This window comes from Rhinatrema bivittatum, chromosome 5, assembly GCF_901001135.1.
Source record: "Rhinatrema bivittatum chromosome 5, aRhiBiv1.1, whole genome shotgun sequence".
Lineage (NCBI taxonomy): Eukaryota > Metazoa > Chordata > Amphibia > Gymnophiona > Rhinatrematidae > Rhinatrema > Rhinatrema bivittatum.
Window position 1 is genome coordinate 268,656,494 of NC_042619.1, and position 16,753 is coordinate 268,673,246.

Below are 16,753 nucleotides of genomic sequence, written 5' to 3' on the forward strand. Positions count from 1 at the left end.
GGGGGGCACTCCTTTGAGAAATTTATACTGTTTCTGACACAGATCATCATTGTTAAAATTATTCCCCACCCCCCCGAAGTAGCCGGACTGGCAAAACACGGGTCCGTGTTGGGGGTCTGTCTGCAAGATTTTGCGTGTAAATTGAGGAGTTGCCGGAATAAAAGTATAATTTTTACAGTGAAATTATTGACCAGGACTTGAAATTATTCTTGCACTTTTTGTGGATATTGTCCCTTTGGAACATGCCATAAATGTAGCTACAGAGAAGCAATTACCTTTGTTTCTCCCTAGCAATTACACTTAAATCTAAGGAGGTGGGAAAAACGAAGCCATTCCGGTAGATGGAACACAAGATAACAAAACGCTGTGCATGCTGTCAAGAAGGCACCATGCAGCAAGGGGCACAGACGGCAAGGTCACCACCAACACTGTTCCCTGTGGTGCGTGCAAGCGTGGCTGAGCAGGTTCCTTAAGCAGGAGCAACCATCGAGAGCCCCGACCTTTTATGGTCTGAGGAACTCCTAAGCATGGGGGTAACCCGCACAGAGCAGCCGTTACTGCCCTTTAACAGAAGGCATGGGATTACTGCCCTTAACCAATAAGCCTTGATGCAACTGCAACATCGTCCTCTGCTTCGAAGGAAGAGGGGGGTAAGGAAAGTGGATTTTGAATTCAAAAGACAACCAATACAAGCCATAACTTTTTTTTTACACACACACACACACACACACACACACACACACAGAGTCTGGGGGTACTGATGCACAGACATTAAAGAAAAAGCACAGGACTGCTTCTACAGCCAAGTCCATAAGCAACGCACGTTAAACAGCACTGACTGATGCATTCTGCCATCATGACTATGTTCCTAGGAGTGCACACCTAGACCTGGTGCACGAAACGGCAGAGGTTAGTGCCAATCGCTGCCTCTTTTCCTTTCCATCACTGCCGGCCCCGTGAGCAGTGATGGAAACTTTCTGTATGCTGATCCGGTACAGAACATACGGAAAGTGCTAACCCATTACTCACGGGGCCAGCACACATTGGAAAAATGGTGGCAGCAGCTCTGCTGCGAAACAAGAATTTTTCCCGGGAGGAGGGGGGGCAGGAGAACAGGTAGAAGTGGTGGCAGCAGTGGGACAAGGCAGATGCAGATAAGAGAAGGGGGATAACAATCAGAGCCCCTGCTGCTCACTGGTAGGGAAAGCTTGTGTGCATCCCTGCTCCCCGCTAATCCATGCCAAGGTCCAGGGCGTGGGAAATCAATCGAGTAAGGAGGGGCACTATAGACAATTTACGCTGAGAGTGCAATTTGTCCTAGAACCGGCCCTGCTTGTCAAACTATTTGCCCCAGGACTTTAAGATGGAAGAATGTCTGTGACACTGGTGGGAAAATAATGAAATTCACCAGTCCTGCAGTGTTACCCTGCTTCAAAATCAAAAACAGGAGGTGGGAGGGGGGGGATTGGTGACCTTTCCACTGCATTCACATTTCCTTGTTTTCCTGCTCTTTCAACGGCCATTTTTGTGCTGAATTTTATGGCAAAAAAGATTTGTGGATAGAGGTAGCCCGAGAATATTTCTGCAGAGGTGAAAAGCTTTGGATGCTGCTGGTTTTGCAATTGTTTATAAAACTATATACCTGACTTTTATTTATTTTAATTTTTAAAGCTTCTTTTGGACAGACTCCCTCATGGATGAGGGGCATATCAGCAATCCAGCCACAATAAGGTGCCTTGTGGTATGCAGTGGTCATGACAGTACCAGGCTCAATAGTATGGGTCTCTCCTGTACTAGCGGGGATGGGCTGTCTTATGCAGATTATATAAATTCTGTTTTGCAGTATTCTTAAGCAGTCCACGTGTCCTGCGTCCAACAGCTCAGACCTGGTGAGGAGCCTGCAGAACCCTCCAGACAGAGTCAAAACATGGTTTTTAGTAAATTCAACGGAAGTGGCAGTGTCTTCCCCACAACTCTCCTATTCCTTCTGCCCCTTTGACGGGCCCACCATTGTCGACACCCTGGTTACTGTGTGCAGAACTCAAAGCCTCGTCCTCCCTGCGGTGGAATTCTTCTGTCTGAATACCTATGACAGGCACAAATCTCAGAGATGCCTGCATGCTGAGGTTATGGGATTTAAGTGGCTCCTTCTGCACATAGTCTTTCATTGGCTGCTCCTCGGAATTCATTAATCTCACATAATTGTTTTGACAGTTTTATTTTAACTCCTTGTACCGCAAAGCAGGCCCCTGAAGAGGCAGGTAAAAGACACAAGCCAGCCAAAACCCGTGATCGCCTCTCTCGGGTCTTCCGACCCGGGTTTCATGCCCCTCTTCCGTCACCTGCTTTTCCTGAGCCCACTACCTGCCCTCTTTCATTTCTCACAATTATATCTTTTTTTTTTTTAATTAATCGCTTGGAATTTCCCGACATCTGCCACTCTTCCTGTTTCCAGCCCACCTGCCAACATGCTTCTGTCTTCCAAGTCCGGAATGCACAGACTGTTTCAACCAAGCCCAACCAGAAACACATTGCCAGAGGACAGCTCAGGCAAGGATGTGAAGGGTTCCTGTGTAGCACTATACAGTGCTGCTACATTTAAAAAAGAAAAAGAAAATTAAGAATGTTAAAAACTTTTGTTTAAATCCTTCCACTTTAAAACAGGAACATAAACAATGGGGCTGGCAGATCCTCGATGCATTGTTGATTTTATTAATCTCACAGATGAACAACCAACAAACAGAGAAAATGGCTTCCCCACCGGCTCATAAAGTGAGAGCAAATTACGGGATAAACCACGGGCTGGCCCTCAGTTAATCCACCGAAGTCCCTTCCAGTGCGTGATCCCAGCAGAGAGAGGAGCACTCTACCTTCTGCCCAACAAATTGGTGGGCTCATCTAAAATGGCCGGATATTTGAAGTTTTAATCTTTTACTCGGAGTGGGTTTTGCCTTGACAAGTTCGCTGGCATTTTGCTTTCCTTGGGACTTTTCGGGTCAAAGCGAGAGTTTCATTCATTAAAAAAAACAAAACAAAAACCACCCATATCCAATGTTATCCTCGCTAGGAAGCGTGAGCTGCGTTTTCCTGGGAACAACACTACTGGGCAAATTGTACGCCATGAGTGACGTCATACCCAGGTAACCCCCTTCTCCGGCCCCCTCCCCCACTCAGAATAAAAGGCGGCCTGTTCTGTGGTCTACAGCTTGCGTGTGCGAGAGAGAGAGAGGAGGAAAGGAAGAAGAGAGAGAGCAGCCGGAGGGAGGTACTCAAGAAGTCAAACCAATAGTGTGGGAGAGTGCAGGCACACACAGCGCTGCAGGTGAAACTGCTATTTTTAGCTCACCGCCACAGCGTATGGGAAAAGGTCCAGACCACAGAATGGGGAAGAGGCTCCAACTCTGAAAGGCTTTGCTGAGCAGCTCGGCTTTAAACCGGGAGGAATAGCAGGCTGGCTGACCTTTGTCCTACCTGCTTGACAAGAGAAATACAGTTTCTGTAAGCGCGATGTTTCTTGCAATCTCTCTGGTGTCCCAGCACAGAGACCGCACACCACGTTCCAGAACTGGAGGGCTAGAGAGATACGATGCCCGATTTTCTTGCCTGTAACTAATTAAATTGTCTCCCCTTCCCCCATTTCTCCGATTTTCTAATAACTGAACAAAAAAACACTATCATATATAAAACTTCTCTGTGTTCACATTTGTCCAGGACGTTTGATACATATTTTGAAGTCCATTTGATTGCACTATTGCAATGTGCACTGTTGAAATGTGTAAATATTAGACCCTTGCTGTATAGAGAGCGTTGGCTATAATTAATAAAAGCCATTTGGGACACATCTCCTGCCTGAGCTGAAGAGCGTAGTTCTAATAGCCTGAGTAACAGCGGGATTTCCTTGTGGGTTGCGGTACCTTCTACTGATTTTATATAAGATTTAGCAAAGAGGATGCTATCTCACAGCCCCCCCCCCCCCCCCCCCCTGGTCACATTTGAAAAAGGATCTGTGCGGCCTAGAAAGCTTGTGTATGATAGCTTCTTGCATTACTTCAATAAATAAAAAAAACAAACAAACAAACTGTATCAGCTCACAGAGGTATCAGCAGAAATACATCACTCCATGTCTTTTGCCATCTCCAAGAAGGCAGGCGAGAGAAGGACGACGTCAAGTCCTCCATCAGTCCAACAGTTAGGGAAGTACAAGAGACGGTGGAAAGATTGCATGGTCCTCTCTCACCTCCTCACCATGCACCCCCCAAGCACATGATCCTAAACTGGGATCAGACTGCGCGTGAGGTGAACAACACACGCCAGGTCCTAATCTGGTTCATTTCACCTTCCCCTGGTCACGCCTACTACACCTTCGCAGCCCGGTCCTGAGTGTCACAGCCACCGTGATTCCTATTTTAAGACCTTAGGCGCATTAGGGAGACAAAGTTACGCAACTGTTACTAATATTACCCAATTGCAGTCCCACAGAGAGACAAAGGAGGCCGGGACCACGCCAGGAATGGAACCTGTAAACAGATGCAAGAAGCCGACACCCCAGCCAGATCCATCCGCTGCACAGCTGCTTCTCTGTCTTCACGCCAGCCATTGCCACAGAGGCACATGCAGACGGGGCCCGGGAATTTTAAAGCGTTAAAAAGGAGGTGCCACATTCTTATAAAGCCACGCTCACTGTTTGTAAGACAAAGAGGAAGGCTTCCAGCATGCTTGGGACAGATACTGAGGTCAGGGGCAGGAACAAGGAAGGGAAATGACAAGTCTGAGTAGGGTCTGGGGTGACAGTGGGCAGAGTTACCGGGCAAGAGGAGAAGTCCTCATCTGCAGATGTTACTACTCCGAGGAAGCCGAGGTAGCCCACTAGCATTTTAAACAAGACTGGCAGCTATACATGCTCACACGGAGGGAGATTCATTATATCATTTCTGCACAGAATATTCAAACAGGAGATGAAAAAACAAAACAGGGCCACTTACTGCTCAGAGCAGCCGTTGTGTTCTCCAGCGCTTGACAGACCGCTAGCAAGAGTCCTGGGAAAAGAAAAGCAGTTTCAGGTGAGCTGCATGACCGAAGACGGGGAGGGAATCAAGGTAAATACAACCACTAGGAGAGAATAAGGGGAGTGAGAATGGCATTGTTACTAGTAAGTGCCTTCAGTATGTCCTCCTCGGGGTCTACCCCAGCTGCCCTCTTAGACACCATAAGTGGCATCTCCAACTTGCCTTTATGAAGAAAATCGGTCAACAAGTTGGAGAGGATCTCTCTTTCGTGGGATTAACAGTCAGTCCTGGAGGGGAGCCTGCCCCTGGGTATCTTTTTCCCCCTTCTGTCGCCATTGGGGTGGGGGTGAATCAGGCCCAGAGTGGTAAAGCATTGCTGCTGCTTTGTCAAGGTGCTGCTGGCCATGCATCGCCCTGCTGCCCTGTGGTCAGGGCAATAACCTGAGCGGAGACAGCAGGGGCCTTCTCCCTCCCCGGGTGCAGGCCAGAGCCACAAACATGGCCCACCTGCGCCCAGCTTTCCAGAGCCGTGTCTTATTAACTTGGGCAAGCTCTAAATTTAGTGTTCTTTAAAAAAGCGTTTTGAAATTATTATTGCAATAAAACTTTATAGCATTCAGAGCCACATAAAATGTTATATCTTCCAAAATTGTTCATGAAAACCAAACGGCGGGGGGGGGGGGGGGGGGGGGGGGGGAAGGAAGAAAATCACTGGGATCTGTTGTGTCATGAATTAGGAAGCAGCATTAGCAGAGCTTTTAATTAGTGCTCGTTATTTGTGGCTCAAGAAACAAGGATTGAAAAGGTCAAGTCTTTCCATGCTATTACTGAGAGATGCCAGGGACAGCATAATAAAACTTTAGGTACATTACACTTAACATTTTTTTCAAATGATCCCAAGTGGCTTAGAACAATATTATATAATACAGAAATACTGTAATATAACCCTAATTACAAGACAACCAAATAGCCTCCCCAGTTTATCCCAAATCTCCTCTCGCAGAGGAGCCGGGAGATAAACTCCCACCCCAGACCCTCACCTACCCCTATACTGAGTGGAAGGAATTAGACATCTGGTAACATTTTTTTAAAAACTGGATGTGGGTGCTGCATTAAAGAGTGGCAGGTCTGCATTAAAAAGGACCAGTGCCGCAGCACACAGATGAAGAAGAGCTACAAAAGGAGGGTACACGGCACCGAAAACCCGGAAAAGGCACCGCTGTACTAGAGGACGGGAAGATGTTACCAGTTTGATTTATCCAGAACCAAGTAACAATTTTCTTCCTGTGTTACTAATAAACATCCATTTTATAAAAAAAAGATCTTACAAGAACCCAAGCAGAGTCCTTTAACACCTCCCCTCCCCCCGAGACCGGGCAAATCCCGTTTTAGTTCTAAGTGCCAAAGACATAGCTTGATGGGGTCAGAAGCTCCCCCTGGGCACCACTCTGGTTAATCACGGTGGCAGAGGCAGAGCATTTTCTGGAAAGCAAAGAACGTTTGCAGAGGCCGTCACGAGCAAGTCTTACTACTGTGGAGCTGAGGGGCTGCAGGTGCTTTCCTGCCTACGGCAATTCCCAGGGCCCACTCGCTCTCTCAGCTTTCCCTCCCCGGATACCCAACACATTGCTGAGAAGCAGCAGGCAACTAAATTTGGGTAAGCGCCCTCCATTCGCTCCCCTCCCCCCCCCCCCCAGGGAAACGGCACTGCTGGCTTTTGGTTCATCTCAGGTAATGTGGGAGGTTACTAAGCCACTTCAGCTAAGAAGGGAAGTGAAGCATCAGGACATGGAATAATGCAGTGGAACTGGTCCTCACCACGGCGAGGGTGTTAACCCTGCATCCCAATTATTGCACCTGCTCTCAGTCTCAGCCCAAAGGCCCAGAAGGGACCATCATCGGCTCAGAGCTCAGACCCTGCACTGGGATCGGAGTCAAAAGGCAGACGTGCAGGTTTCCTGGTACACACCGTGCCAGAAAGCACCCTGAAGACACCTTCAGTGACAAAAACAAGATCTCTCCTGGCTTGGGTGTCACATTGCCAATTTGGTTTCCCAGTCCCACCACTGTTTTTCTGCAAATTGGAAAGGACCCTGGTTCAGAAAACTTCTGAGAATGGACTTTAAAAAGTAGCAGTAAGGCTGCTCCTCCAGAGCCACAAGCAGGTCTGCTTTTCAGGCTATCCACACTGAATATTCATCAGCTACGTTTCCATGTTGTAATTATCCCTGAAAATCAGCTTTGTCTGTGGCTCTGGAGGACCAGAGTTGCCCACCCCTGTCTCCAGTGGAGAAAGAAACAGCCAGAGACAGCTTCTGTAATCTGCCATTCAGCTGCAGACAGCTGGCTTTGGTGACTTGGGTTCTGCAGGCCTACCTATAAAAGTCAATGTATTATTCTGCACCATGGAGTGAATGCAGGCCTTAAGTTAGTCCAGCCCCCTCCTCCATTTTCCATCCATCATTCCCCTGGCTATGCCCAGTGCAGTGGGGACAGGGCCTGAATAATGTAACTTCCACCACTTGTTAATCTCTCAAGGAGGTCGGCAGGGTCCCTCGGCAGCCTTGTAAACATTGGGCTCATTCGCTATCCTTGGGGGGTGGGGAGGCAAACTCGCTAAAGCCCTGCAGGCCAAATAATTAGAGGCCTTGGTTTAAAAGCACCAGAGCCTGGATGTCTGCTTTGGCTGTGGGTTTGCCTTTATTCCCCTGAGAGGGGTAATAGCAGTGTCGGTGGACTCAGTCACACACACACACACACAAATCTAAGGGAGATTGGTCTGGTTCTTGTTCTGTTCTATTTTTATACTGCCTCTCTCGAAACAAGTTCAGCCCAAGGCAGTTTACATTGAGCAGAACGGAAGGCCCATTTGTGTGATGGAAGTCACAGGCTGGCTTGGTGTGAAGGCCGCAGCTTTTCCTTCTGCCACCCCCTGCCTGTCCTTGCAAAGGGAGGGTTTCCTGCTATTGCAATCCCTGGTCCATCTGCACACACTGCTCACTGCCATTACTCTGAGAAAATCCTTTTACATGAACCTTTATGTTACTGGCCACCCCTGTAGCGCTCTTAAAGACCAGACCCTAGACTAACCTTCGTACACCTCGGATAGTGATGGTGAAGGTGCCAAGCCTGAAACCCTGCTGGCACTGCTCGACTGCTTCATATGCTGAGGGGGTGGTACATCTACAGCTGGAAACCCTCCTTTGTGTTTTTAAATGTCTTTTTATTTATTAGGAATCTGAGTCAAAGTCCCACAGGCACCTTCATATTTCTGAAAGTCTCAGATTAAAAAATGTTAAGCACTGCCTTATGCCTTCTCGGAAATCCTAAGCTTTGGGAGGAGTCATTTTCAACATCTGGATACCTTTTGCCAGCAGCTTCCCCACCTTGCAAGCAGCACCCTGTTTGTCCGGTTCTCTCAATTCCCAGGGCTTTGTTATTCTTTACATTTTAGGAACAGCCCATACATTATTTCCTTTTAATTATATCACTTATACAAACAACTGCCTTCATTAGCCGCAACCCAACTCTGCAACAGAGCAAAGGGAAAACTCAGCAGCTGGAAACCCGTCCTGCAGCTCCTTTCTGGGGCAGAGAGCAGCCTACACATGGGGAGGGACCACAGCAAGACAGGCCAGGCTCCCCGAGCCCCAACAGGACAGTCACTGCCTCAGAGTGCGCAGGCTGCCTGGGAACGAGGGGCTCAATACACAGTTATTAGACAACGGGCTGGTCATATGCTGCAGCTGCCCACTCCAGTGGCTTGAGAAGCACTATGAGAGCCACTTGGGATTGAAGGTACTATAGGAAAAAGGTCCATTTTAGGAATCAATATGCTAGCGGAAGTTCTGTCTAGTTTTTTTTATGCTGAGATGAGCACATTTTTTGTAATGAAAATTTTTTTTCTTTATAGTTTACATTAAGGGGGGGTGGGTGGAGGTAAAAAAAAAAAAAAAAAAGGCAGCAGATTGCTTCCCACAGGCTGTTGGGGGTCCTCTACTTCTTGCACCATGAACAGCCTGGCCCCACTGCCCAGCAATAGCTTTAGCTCCCAGGCAGTGGCGTACCTAAAGTATTTGGCACCCGGGGTGGATGATTCCTTTGGCCCCCCTCTCCCCCAGATTCACTTCTCTGTCCCTCCTCTCCCCCCCCCCCCCCCCAGTGATCTCTGGTTCCCCTCTCCCTCACACACACCCCTGTACACAGGCTCCCTCCATTTTTCTCTCACATACTCACTTCCATACACACACACGCACACTCACTTCCATACACACACACGCACACTCACTTCCATACATACACACACACACACACACAAACATATTCTCTCTCACTTCCTACCCCACTCCTCATCAGAAGCACAGCAGCAGTTTCCTCCTTCAACCCCTGTGACAGACGGGGACTCTTCATTTTCCTTGAGGCGGCGCGGGGGCTGGTGCTGCTCTGCTTCCTGCATCTGCGGCGGGGAGGGTAGGGGGGCAGCGCTGTTGCTCTTCCTCCTGCTCCGGGCCGCGACGGCATGACCTTTCCTTCTTCCCGCCCGCGTGGACCATCCACTTCCTCTTCTGAGAGGTGGGAAGAAGGAAAGGCTATGCAGTTGCGGGCTCCCGAGGCATGGCAGGCACCCAGTGCTCGCACCGCTCACAGCCCAGAGGCCTCCCTCTTCTTCTACCACAAGCGAGATGTGTTCCGCTCGCGGCCGCAGACTTCCCGGCTGGCACCCAGTATCCCCCTACTCCCAGGTCCAAGATCATGGGCCCTCAGCAAGTCTCTTTTTCACCATTCAGTCTCGTCGTGTTTTCACCTTCACAAGAAAGCCGACGCTCCACCCGTCTCCCGATGCTTTTCCCTCAGCCTTTATAGTGCCCTGCAGAGCCACAGTGGGGGGTGTCCACTCGCAGCCTGTCTCCCTGGCGCCATGTACCCTCTTTCCCGACACAGATGTTTCCTGAACGTGGGGGCTCTTCCAGGCCAGAATACAAAGACACAGAACAAGACACCAACACTTCCCAGTTTGATGTGAGGCCAGGGTTTTCCCCTGTCGCAGAGCTGTCTGCTGTGCACGGAGACAGGTACCTACACAATTAGTGCAAAGAGTGAGACCTGGGGCCGGTTTGCTTTACTGCAGCCTGCATGCTTTTCCAGCAACAGAAAAAGCAATTACCAGATACAGCCTTTAATTTATAAAACAAATATATCCAGACGTATACACAGCCAGCAACTCCAGAGAAGGGATCCTTTGAAATGTTGAGAGATGCCCTTTAAGTTACAACCTAGTCTGACAAGTCTTAAACGTTTATATGCTGGAGGACCGATTTAATCAAAAGGGTTGCTCCCATTCTATGGCCCTCAGAGGTGAAATGGCTTCCATAAATCAGACCCCAGATGTTTAAAGAGTGTCAGAGTGAGTTTCTGAATTTCTAGAGCCCCTTGGAAAATGCAATTATAAAGGTGATACTACAAGAAGAGATTATGCTGGTTTGCCAGCCCACTCGGATCAGCATTTTTGTTATATTGCTCCTAGGGACCACCTGCAGCTCTGATTTCTCTAAGAAAAGCAGAAATCCTGACTCCCTGCATGCAGTGGGGTACAACCAGGACTGGATGAGCTTGTCAGGAAAAAAAAAAATATATATAGAAATGGCTTTTGGACAAGCAGAAGATGGTTGGACTTGGACCTCTGCTCCTCTTTCAACCCACCCCAACCCGTGTAACATCTGCACAAAATCAGTTTCCATGCAGGAGCCTTATTTCACCATTCCAGATTAGATATGAACTATCCTGCAATCCTAATGGGACTTGTGGTTGCAGGCTTGACATCACACTGCGCTTTCCTGCAGTTCCATGTGTCTAAACAAATGAGGTCACCTTTGGGCAGCGCTCTGTTCTGTTCTGTTTGAAAACTGGAGTTTAGAGATGGTTCTGTTATAGTTAAACCCGAGGTACCCGACGGGAAATTGTGGACTTTTTTTTTTTTTTTTTTAAATTGCCAGCGCCAGCATTCTCATATCTATCTGGGAAGGACACATTTGACTAACGCCGGAATTCAAAACCTAGAGATATGGGGGAACTCCATTCCTCTCACTGATCTCAAACCAAAATCCATGTCTGCAGTCCTCACCTTGCCAAGGAAATCCTGGCTCTTTAGATCAGTAACTTGTGACGAGCAACTTGCCTAATTCATCAGTCCAGGGTTACTGTGCAACACTAGTCATCGCTGTAAGAGCTCGATAATTATAGTGTTGGAGATCCAGCAGATACCAGTGAGAACTTCACTTTGTTCTCTCATGTAAGCCAGCAAAAATCATGCTCCATAATGACGAAGCCTTTGGACAAATATGCATTTTAGATTTTTTTTTTTTAAATTTATATTCCTTCTTTTGTGACTCTTCAAAGTGGATTACATTCAGTGTTTGGCAAAGATGATGCCCTCCCTAAAAGGCAGATCCAGCAGTTGCGCGTGCAGAGAAAAACCCTAGGTCCTAGCAGTGGGAAAAGCAAGGGCTGCCCCTGCATCCGCCTCTCAGGAAAGAGAGGCCTGAGGTGGCCATGGTAACTTTCACTGAAGCTGGCAGAAAAGGAAGGGCACGTTACCTTACTGCATGTAAGTTTTCAGGGCTACCTCGGTCCAGGTTTCTCTGCAGCAGTGATGGGGGGGAAGAAAAGTTTATGTCCATCAAAAAACACTTCCTTCTCATTTGACAAGTAGAACATGAACGTGGGGGGGAGCCCTATCCCTGACCGTGTCCCATTCTTGTTTAGCAGTAGATTTTGTCATTTTTGAAGTGCTATGGAAAAATGTTTGAAGCTGCAGTCCTGCACTTGGTGTGATATAGTAATATACCTAGTAACAACAACAAATTTCTGCTGCTCCATGCACCTTACCCTCAAGCCTTATGTTAACGGGTAGTCAAAGTTACAAAATGATGGCCAGCAGCAAAGTGTATGGGGTGAGCAGGGTTCTTGCTAGTTCACGTAATGCTGCGTACATGTGCTTTGCTTTTGGACTTGGCCATTGAAGCGGTCCTGTGCCTGTCCCCTAATCTCCGAATATCAGTTCCCTGGTCTGTAAAGGTTGGGGGGAGGGGGCCCAGCTGTGGTCATCAATTCTGGCCGTACTGGAACTGATGCAGACGTCTGACATTCTCTAGCCGCCCCTTTAAACGTGCGTGCACAACTAGGAATACTGGATACTTAGAATTTTATTTGGTATTATGAATGTGTTAAAATATTTGGGGAATTATTTTCTAATGAGGTGGAGTCTATAATCACACATAATACTAAAAGTGTCTAACTTGTTGCATGCTGTATTTGTTAGTCCTTTTTATATTTATTGTGATGGGGCAAGCCTAGTCTACCAAAATGGTCATTACTCCTCAAATTAATTATATATTAATCACATATATCTTTTTGCTCACAAGTTTCTTTTTGGTTTTTGTTTTTTTTTTTAAATAGAGAAATGGATCATTTTTAACTCAAGTTCTTGTGGAAAGGTAGAATCCCCAAACATAGCCTTGAAGAATATGGACTACGGTTTCTGGGATATTTTAAGGCAAAGTAAGTTAAGGGGGCTTTGAGGAGGTTGTCCCCTTAAGAGTAACGGGAATGTGGCCTGGGAAAGTATAAATTCTGGGTCAAACTGGCGGTCTTTGCCCTTTCTAGGTTGCAGCTTTGGAGAAAAAAAAAAAGAGGGACCTCCAGGATGGCATGGGCTCTGCAGGGCCTCTCTCCTCCTCAAAGCTGGAGAGCAGGCAATTCCTCCCCCTGAGGAAAAACAGCCTGGACAAGAAGGAGAATCCCAAGGAGGAGCAGAGGGTGGAAGAAACCAGGGAAGCCTGCACCTTACTGTATGGAGAAGCCCAGGACAGTGGAGGAAGGTGTCTGAGGCCAAAAGGTCATGAGTGATTCATGGGGGGGAGGAGATTTGTGCTCCATGTCCCCCAAAAAGGGAGAATGGAAAGAGGCGTCTGTGACTGAAAGTTCCAAATTCTGTTCACGTGTGGCCTGAGAGTGTGGTATTTCAAACCTTGGGGTACCAGATTGTTTTGATGTGGTGTATGTTTTCTGCATGTCTCATGAACTTTCAGAATCCGGTACAGACTGTTTTACTCTTTTCTAAAATTATACATAGGTGCTGGCTGGAAAATCCAGAAAAATAAAGTTAGGAGTTTGGTTAGATCTAGGAGTGGTGTGACTGTTTGTTAAAAATGATAGATCTTTTTATGGCAGCACTAAAGAGAACCCATATGGGGGCAGATCCTCTCATTTTGTGTGTCCAGCAGGTGGGGTTACATGAAGAATGTTGGCCATTTAGAAAACGTGTTTCTTTGGGTCCATGTAAAAGCATAATGTTCCTAAACCCCAGCAGTTGGAGAAAAAAAAGCCACTGTGAAAGATGGTGTTCTCTCAATTCCATAGTCTGCAAGTGATCTTGGTAGAGGAAAGGTGGTGAATGCATGGAACAACCTTCCAGTCTAGGTAATGGAGATTAAAAGAGTAAGAAAATTCATGCAGTCAGGAGATAAGGAGAGAAGATCCCTAGCTGTGAAGAGGAGAGGGGTAGCCAAGGATCAGGTGGGATCTATGGCATTGCATCAGATTTAAATTGGACAGATTGGATGGCCCTAACAGTCCTTATCTGCTGTAGTCTTATGTTTCTATGGGATAAAATACCTTCACAATTGTGTTCTTTTCTCATCATATCAGGGCTTGGAGTACACCAAAGGAAAAGGAGGTTCCCTCCTTGATAATGCCCATCAGAGCCCTCCCTGTGCCACAGGCCAAGTTGGGTTAGTAGGGGCCTGGGCTCTGGAAACCTGCCCCAGAACTGGCGTTTGCAAGGTTGATCTCCCTGTCCCGATGTAATTCCAGTGCAGTGCATGTTCACACTGCCTTTCTGAATTCCAGCTGTGACACACACAATGCTCACATCCCACAACAAGGCGAGGTCATTTATGAAAGTGGGGTGATGCATCTCGAGGGATGTTTCCTGTCTGAATATCTTCTAACTCCATTCAAAACTCAACCCATAAGCCTGTGCTGCTTGTCCTGTATGCCACTTTAACAAATCTATCTGTATCAACCTTTACTCTCTTCATAGCTCAGTACTGTGGGATTCTCCTTGCTCAGAGATTGCAAACTAGGAATCTGACTGAGTGGGGGCTGCCTTGCACCCTAGTATCTCTTGTTTAATGAACATTCAGATATGGATATCGATAAGAATTTAGCCAGATAAGTGAGGGGGACATTCTGGGAGTAGGAGGAGTGCAGCCTGGAGCAGCATTAACCAGATAAGTTATCCAGCTAACTCTGGTCGGGCCACAGACCTGTCCTAAAGCTAGCCGGGTATATTCAGACCTGTCTTTAAGATAGCTGGACATACTCAGTACTGTGACCATGTTGCCGAATATTACCCTGTTTAGCCAGATAAAGTTATCCAGCTGACTAGCCAAGCCACACAGCGGCTGAAAGCAGACTCTCTGTTTTTAGCTGCTAAACAGTAAACAGAAGAACCATCTTGACAAGGATTTCTCAGGAGTCAAGTAAATTGTGCATGAAAATGAAGAGGAGGACAACGGCCTTAGTAAGGATACAAAGTTACCCTCCTGGAAACATAGCTGAGCAACAGTGCGACTGGAGTAACGCCGTATGCAATCAGGCAGAATTGGAAGTGTTGTGTCTGATAATAGCGATGGCCTAGGCTAGGGGTGGCCAACTCTGGTCCACAAGATCAACAAACTAATGAATATGCATGAGAGAGATTTGCATATATTAGAGGCAGTGCATGCAGATCTCTCTCATGCATATTCATTTTGGAGATGCTGAAAACCAGGCCTGTTTGTGTCTCCTGAGGATCGCAGTTGGCCACCTCTGGCCCAGGAGACTTCTTAGAGCTGTGATCACGTTTCTAAGGTGTGTGCACGCCTATGTGTGAACATGGGAAGCTTTGACTTCCATTCAGTCTGCGTGGGACACTGCAAGCTGGAGGGCTGGGTCATTCATAAACTGAAATGATCACTACTTTGCAAAACTGGCATTTCCAGCTGTAGCTTTGTCAAACCCTGAGAGATTCTCAGCATTACTGAAAGATGAACCGGTCTATTTAATCCTTAGCTAGGCTGCATTCTCTCCTTCTGAAGAAGCTGAAACCTGTGATTTACAGAAACACAGATAAGTGTTGGGGGGGCCAAGGACCCTTCCTCAGCAAAGCCCAGCAAGGAAGTTAAAGTTACTCAAACACATCAGAACTTCCTCATTCTCTACCCCCCCCCCCCTCCGGGGGTTAGGGTTGCCAACTGACTTCAGATTTTCAGGATAGGCCACTTCAGTCCTGGTTTTATCCCACTAAACGCAGGGGACTTTTAGTCTCTCTTTTCTTAGGGACTGCAGTAGGGAAATCAAAACTACAAATCCCTGCATGCAATACGGTATAAGCCGGACTGGATCAACCTGTCCTGAAAATCTCAAGCCAGTTGGCAACCCTATTCCGGGTCTCTCTAAAGTAACTTCAGCTGCGCTGGGTGGTACACTGCCTGAGAAAAAGTCCCGAAAATCCCAAACCTTGCATTTTTTCACCGATCAGGTTCCTAGCAGTGGGGCGTTTTTATATGCCTAACAAAAAAACAAAAACACTTTGTCGGTTTTCTAACAAATAAAGATGAACTTTGTACCGTGAAACCTAGAAGTTGAACTTTCCTGCTACTCAAATATAATTAAATGTGCACACGCAGGAATATCCTCAGCCCAGCAGTTCCCAGGGGGGCCTGGAAGAGCTTCCTCAGCTGGGGCATTGAAGGAGAGCCGAATCCTGCAGACACTTCCACCATTAAAGTGATGGGAGCCAAGGAGTTTAAGCCTTTTTCAAGCCTTCCGAGATGCTGCTCTCCCCCAGAACCTGGCCCTGGCATTACGTTGACGAGAGGTGTTTTCTTAACTGATTTCATTTCGTAGTGGGCCCTGCGGTTTGGTTACAGCTTACAAGTGAATCGCGAATGCGGCCCTTTCCTGTGGCTTTTGCAGGGCTTGGGGGGAGGAAGCCGTTCAGTCCCTCACAGAACCGCGGAAAGCGGCTTTACGAGGGAATGCTCGCCACGGGTTGAGGCGCGCTGCCAGCCTTGGATCAGGATTACTACAAACCTTTGGTGAAAGTAGGTCACCGCAATTGCACTTGGGCGCTACTCTCCAGAGCCCACACTGCTCTCCCCAAGTACTCAGTTATATTGAGCTGCAAACAGTTTGGAGGGGGTGGGGGAGGAACTGTGCCAGACTTCAAAGAAGAAACATTTTAAGAAATCTCCAAACCTGGAAATAAATCGCAGGTGAATGGAAGAATTTATCTAGGAAAAAAAAAAAAAAAAAAGAAAACCCAAGGCAAAACGTTGTACGGTACTCTAGAACATTTGTCTGGAAAAGAAACCAGAATGTGTAAAAAAAAATAAAAAAATAATAATTATATAAATATATATATAGCTGAAAATATGGATTGGTTCTTTAGAAGGAGATCCCCACGTCATAAAATGAAATGGTAATTAGCAAAGCATCCCTGGTCCGAGACCGGGAGTGGAGCCCAAAGGGTGTGTGAAAATAAAAAGTAAACCTTTTTAACCCTGGCAAATATTATCCCCTCTGTCAGAGGCACCAAACGGCAAAACTCCACACACACACATATTATCCAGTATCATGTTTTCTGAAACAAGATTAAAGACCATGTAACAGCTCCCTGAATCTAAAAAGAGCTTCTAGTAGTC

At 47.1% G+C, this 16,753-nt stretch overlaps 1 protein-coding gene across 1 annotated transcript in view; it reads right to left on the reverse strand.

The window, feature by feature from the left end:
• Positions 1-16,753, reverse strand: part of TGFA (transforming growth factor alpha) — a 52,985-nt gene that overhangs the window by 35,857 nt on the left and 375 nt on the right. Inside the window, exon 2 of the mRNA XM_029604007.1 lies at positions 4,983-5,036. Within this exon, the coding sequence (XP_029459867.1) occupies positions 4,983-5,036 (54 nt within the window). The remainder of the gene's footprint in view (positions 1-4,982; positions 5,037-16,753) is intronic.